A 6,051-nucleotide genomic window follows, 5' to 3' on the forward strand; every position below is an offset into this window, starting at 1 on the left:
CATATTTACCTGTTTTTCTGGCTTTTTTTTTTCTGGATTTTAGGGGCAGATCTAGACATTCCTATCATTCCTATCTCTAAAAGGGTGTCCAAATTAGAAGAGGGATGTGGACATTAGAAAAACCCACGAAATAGACCTTTTTTTAAAGAGGCAGCCATGTTGAATAATTATGTACTCCAGCATAAAAACAATGATACAGCCATGCATAATTTTTAAAATATGCATGATATACTACTATGCACGGCTGTATCATTGTTTTTATGCTCTGGAGTACATAATTATTCAACATGGCTGCCTCTTTAAAAAAAGGTCTATTTAGAGCCTCATTAGAACCTCGTGACCCAATATAAAATGGGCCATCCCAGAAAATATTTGCAACCCCCCGTCGGATGACGTGCATTTTTTAATTTTTTATAGCCTCAGAAATAATTTCTTTTCCAGTGGTGTTCGGAAATTCCGATGAAAATCCATGTACTTTTGCAAAATGCATCGGAAAATCCACCCTTTTTTAATTCAATTTGCCTTGGAAATTCATACATTTTCTTCTCTCACCTTGGAGATTTCGAATTTTGGTGAAAACTTTTGACCTCCGAAATCCTGTTACAGACAAATTCTGGAATGGCCCAATTGTAATTGAGTAAGAATATAGTACCTTTTGCTAATCACAACAATGCCTATGTGGAATAATTAAAAACTCCAGCAAACTCCATTCTGATGGAAAAAAACAGATTGTATTACTTTTGCAAGAGTAACACACGCTTGCATAATATAATAGAAGATTAGTTTCATTTAGTCCCTTACAGTAGCTATGCTATATGTTAATAGCTAGCAGTAAAAAAAATTAAAACAAAACTTACATCTTTGATGCCTGTGATTTCTTTAATGAAGTCTGGATTTTGTTGATACTGTGACATGGTGAAACAGTAGGGCAATGATAGTATTACGAAAATCAAAATGCAACATTCAAAGAAAGTGTTACTCATCCCTTCCACAAAAAAATACTCAACTGTCAGTGATTCCATGAAAATTTGAGAAAGGGGAAAGTACGCGATGGACAAGACATTACGTCATGCTTGCCAAAAATAGTAACATGTTTTTGCTTTGACCAATCAGAGGAGCTTAAATCTAAATTCCCAGAATTGACGATTACTTTTTTTCGGCAGCCGTAGCTTTCCTAAGGGCCCCATCACACGTCTAAACGAGCTTAAGGTCCTTTTACACTATTAAGTTGTAGGCGGTGCTAGAAAATCTGGTCAAATCTTTGAGCTTGGATATGGCATGGGACCCTCTGATGATTTTGAAATACCCATCATCCAGCTACAATACTTTGTTTGTACTTCTGATTCTCCTCACGCTCAGGACTAAAAGGATTCTGATCTGGATTTTGATTTTTTAGGTCTGTTTTTTTTTTATATCTGTTTGTAGCTGGTTTGTAGTCTGTGTAGTTGTATTGTAGAGCTATCCTGCTACACGTAGCTATACACACTCTTTTTTTGTGCACAAGCAAGTCAACTCAAGCAAGTATCTACTGAGGCTAAAATTTACAAGAAAATAAGCATCATTAAATCCTAAACATCATCATTGCAGAGTATGGCAGAAATCATTGAGATCTCGATCGGGTCGGGGGCAGAGATTGCTTAAGCAGGAGCAAAATTTTGATAGACCAGACGTCCGCGCTCGATAGGATCGGAACGGAACGGATCGATGACGGATAGATATGTGATCGATGGATTACTCATAGCTACCGTGGGATCGGTTAACTTGCTGGTCATTAAAACAACTACGCACAATACGCAGCTCTATGGCACGTCGCCAAAGCGGAAATAAATACTATCTCTCATTTCGCGACACTACCTTTCATCATTTCACGACACTATCTTTCACTTTGCAATTCATTTAGCGCTATCTTTTATTTTGAATCTATCTTTATTAAAACGACATTATTTTTTTACACTATCTTTTTAAACGATCTACTTTCCAAAAAACATTATCTTAATGAAACAATACTACTTTTTTATAGTCATCTGGGGTAAAAAACGGGACGAAATCGACGAACCTTTCCATATCTCAGGAACTTCAAAAGCTACAATCATGATTTTTGGCCAGCAACTCCCTCTAATGGTCATCTATCAACCCTCTTAATGGTTTAAACTTATGACTTTTAGTTTTCGCAAAATATTCACGGATATGCGTCCCGTAATTACCCCGGATTTTGGGGTAAAAACGGGACACCCCCGGGGTAAAAACGGGACGCGTCCCGTATTTACCCCTCGTTGTTTTCTGCCCAGTGGGGTAAAAACGGGACATGAACTAAACTTTGATTAAATGCTGATAGGTATCTAAAATACGTCTTAACACTTTCTTAATGTCACAAATGAGGGTCTTTAATGCATATATTAGATATAAGGATCGCCTAGAAAAGAGAATTCTTAAGCAGTTTAGGCGGAATCAGGCATTTGACTTAAGATCGGGATCGGGATCGGGAAGATATTAAAAGACCACCAGTATATCATAATGCTAATTTGTTTTTTTTTTGTTTTTTTTTTTGCTTCAGGAAAAAAGATAAAGAAAGTTTATGAGCTATCGATATATACATCAAAGTTTCTTGGTAAGTAACTATTTCATCTCGTGCAATAGAAGCTCAAAAAGAACAAGTAGTCAGTCATCTTATTATTTAGAGGTGGTAATTGGAAACAATCGTTCATATTCCTCCTGTCGTTTTAAATCTTTGACCATTTGGAAGGTTTTTACAACTAATGGATAAGTTGGTATATTCCATTTCCCTGATCCGCGCCCGGTCGGTCCAGACATGATTTTAGCCTCTAGAGGGGCAGAGATAATGTTATGTATCTTACATAGTTCCTGATCTTTTTGAAGGTGGTCAGGGGTTTCCTCCAGGATCGTGGACGTAGATGTAGCGGCTTTCTTAAAACTAACAATTTCAATGTGATTCACTGGACCTTTATCATCTACCATAAAACGTCGAATGATCTTTCCTACAAACAGATGCGGTTTCTGTTTGATATCGTAGAAGATAAAGGCGACCACTTTCCCGAGAAGCTCCTTTTCCTCGTTAGGAGGATTAAAATCTTCCCATACATCCTTCAAATAACGATATCCATCGAGATCGTTTGATGGTGGGAAAAGGCATTGATCATTGTGCTCGGGTCGGTTTTCAGAATCACTCTCGTCGTCGTCGTCGGTGTCTTGGTCAATCCACTCACCTTCTGACTCGCTCGAACTTAATTTACGTTTGGCTGCACTTCTTTTCTTCGTCTTTGCGTTTTCTTTGTTAGCTTCGATCTTCTTTTCCTCCTTTTCCTTCTTCTTCTTCGCCTCTTTAGCGTTCTTTTTTGCCTCTTTTGCATTCTCTTCATCAATGATTTTTTGGAAATTTTCATCGCTAGTTACTAACTCACTCATCGGGTTGACTCGCTTACGTTTTACGGTTTCGGGAGCTTTGGAAGACTTCGGCGTGTTGTTTTGCATAGCTTCTACCCCCTTTAACGCAACTTCTTTGAACGATTTCTTGTTAGAGTCGGGTGTGTTCGTTTGAGACGATGAAGGTGGGGTGTCGATACGCTCCATGGCTGTTGGGTCTTCGTCAGGAACAAAGAACGAAATGATTTTTCCTTTGACGCCATTACGATTGAGTTCTGCTGGTGCCGTTGGTGTGTTTGGCGTTGATTCGTTTTCTTCTTGTTCTTTCATTTCGTCGTCTTTCTTTGCGACATTTAGTAGTGCATCCAGTTCTTCCGCTGATAATTCAGGTTTACCTTCCGCAACCCACAGATCGTATCGAGATTTCAGGTGAGGGTGAAAGCGATTGGTTGGGTACTGCTCTCGGTTAGGAGGGAAGATACCACATCCTCGAAAGCCGTTTGTGATATTCGACTTTGAAAATGCTTTGCTCCAACAATCCAAATCACAAAGGGCATTTGAGAACTCGGCTTTGGATAAGCGATTTCTTGTGGTTTTAAGTCGACTGAACAGCATGTCGGCCCAGTGGTTCTTCAGGGACTTGAAAACTGACACGTCAAGTGGTTGAAGCAAGTCGGTTGTATGGGCTGGTAGTTTGATAATCGAAACATTTTTGTTACGCGCCAACTCGATCGTTCCGTACCAGATGTGAGATAGGTGGCCATCATATATTAGCAAACGTGGCTCCAAATTACCATCTTCATCATAAGTGCGGGTTTTCGATTCCCATTCCTCAAACCAGCGATAGAACGTACTCGAGTCCATCCAGCCTGATTTGTTGGCGTAGAGCCAAGGATAATTTTCATGATCCTTGGGAAGATTCGGTCGGTCGCCAAGTAGTTTGAACGTGGACACCTTCAAACACGATCATCGGGGGCAGTTTTTGTCCAGTCGCTGAAACTGCAGCCATTACGGTTGTGTTTTCACGGTCAGCTCCAGGATTCACCTATAAAGAAATATTTTTTATTAAATTTTTGTTTTTATTTCCTTTTCAGAGAACCAGAAGCAGAAGCAGGAGCAGCGTCGCACACGAAAAGACGTCGAAATTCTCGAGGCCGAACAAAAGATTCATGTGTTTTCAAGCATTACATATCTTAAAAATTATATAGAGTTTTAATTTTGTATTGAAATATGTATATGTTTGAAATAAGAGAACCTCTCACCAGTAATGTCTTTTGACCTTTTCTTGAGATGATTTTCAATTTGCTTGGCTCATGGGGGAGACCGGATTCATCACAGTTCCAGATCAAGTGAGGCTTGTCCTCGATCTTAAGCTTTTTTATGGTGTCTTCCAATAAGTCATAAAAATGGTTGATCACAAACGGATTTTTTGTCGCATTGTAGCGTGCTGTGCTCAATGTTGTGGCTTGCTTCGCCGAGAGGTTATTTGCTTTCACAAAATTTTCGAGCCAATCGGGGCCAGGGTAGCCTTTCCGTCCTTTGAAGTTAAATGCCTTTTTCCCTCTTACGTGGTCGTTGTAATCCACGTAAGAACATACTAGCTCGCCAATGTCTTTGGAGGTCATTCCGAAGCCAATGTCGGCAAAGGTAACAATTGTTTCGACCAAGTCCGCTGTTTCTTTTACATCAAAAACCTGAGAATCGAGATAAAAACACAGCTTGTCACGACTAGCAATCATAAAAATTAATCACCAAAAAGGCCGAGGTAGGTATTAACTTAAGGTATGTAGTGAATCAGTTAAAAAAACATTGACTTACAGGTTTCCTTCCTCGATTTCCAATATTACTATTAATGTGCCTTTCGATCGTTGATTTCGGCACATTATACTTATTGGCCAAATCCCGATAAGATGTGCCAAGTGTCTTCCTCTCGGCAATAGCATCTTCCAATGCCTTCTCGTGGCGATTCGGGCGAGGTTTTGGATTCCGCGGCATTTGTATCTATGTACTTTTACTTTTTGTATTACTTTTTATTGCTAGGAAAAAGAGAGAAGGTTTAGATAAGCAATTATTTCAACTTTTTGACACACAAAGTTCCCCCTCTTCTTCAACCACAATCTTCTGAAAGAAATGACAGACATCGTATTTTCAGACCACACACATGCTCTCTACCAAAACGAGGCTTAGACATGCGTGAAACGGCGTCCCGTGATTACCCCAGCGCGCCAAATATAGACTGGGGTAAATACGGGACGCGTCCCGTTATTACCCCAACATAGAAAAAATCTTCACGGGGTAAATACGGGACACCTTTTTTTCAAAAACGGCGCCCTGTACAAACTTGCGACTTTGGGCAGGTCAAAATAGGGTTGTTTACTAGTCTCGATGACCCAAACATGTAGCGCCTGCATTTAGTACGGCGTTTATTCTAAGTCGAGAAAAAAGCGTTCTAGAAATGAAAAATCGACGTTTTCAACCACCAAGAAACATCGTGGTGTATTCTGATGTAGAGGAATGAAGCTGATCAAAGTATGGATTTTTTTTACAGCCTTATAAATGATCTTTTAAGGGGCATAAATTTGAGTTCATCCTTTTAAGTCTTTGTTCTTTATTTTGGGTGTCCCGTTTTTACCCCGTCATTTTAAGTGTCCCGTTATTACCCCAGATGAC

General features: G+C 39.6%; 2 protein-coding genes across 2 annotated transcripts; both read right to left on the minus strand.

Annotated features, from left to right (window-relative positions):
- Window positions 1-3,181: 3,181 nt before the first annotated feature.
- On the minus strand, window positions 3,182-4,245 carry LOC136799331 (DNA polymerase delta subunit 3-like). Its single transcript, XM_067056032.1, has 2 exons — window positions 3,225-4,245; window positions 3,182-3,186 (listed from the first exon to the last, which is right to left on the minus strand). Exons 1-2 carry the CDS (start codon window positions 4,243-4,245, stop codon window positions 3,182-3,184), a joined length of 1,026 nt encoding a protein of 341 aa, XP_066912133.1.
- A 37-nt stretch (window positions 4,246-4,282) lies between these two features.
- LOC136799332 (uncharacterized) lies at window positions 4,283-5,422 on the minus strand. Its single transcript, XM_067056033.1, has 3 exons — window positions 5,200-5,422; window positions 4,644-5,075; window positions 4,283-4,426 (listed from the first exon to the last, which is right to left on the minus strand). Exons 1-3 carry the CDS (start codon window positions 5,374-5,376, stop codon window positions 4,283-4,285), a joined length of 753 nt encoding a protein of 250 aa, XP_066912134.1. The 5' UTR covers window positions 5,377-5,422.
- Window positions 5,423-6,051: the final 629 nt, after the last annotated feature.

Source organism: Clytia hemisphaerica, unplaced genomic scaffold (assembly GCF_902728285.1).
Source record: "Clytia hemisphaerica strain Z4C2 unplaced genomic scaffold, Clytia hemisphaerica genome assembly, whole genome shotgun sequence".
NCBI classification, from domain to species: Eukaryota; Metazoa; Cnidaria; class Hydrozoa; order Leptothecata; family Clytiidae; genus Clytia; species Clytia hemisphaerica.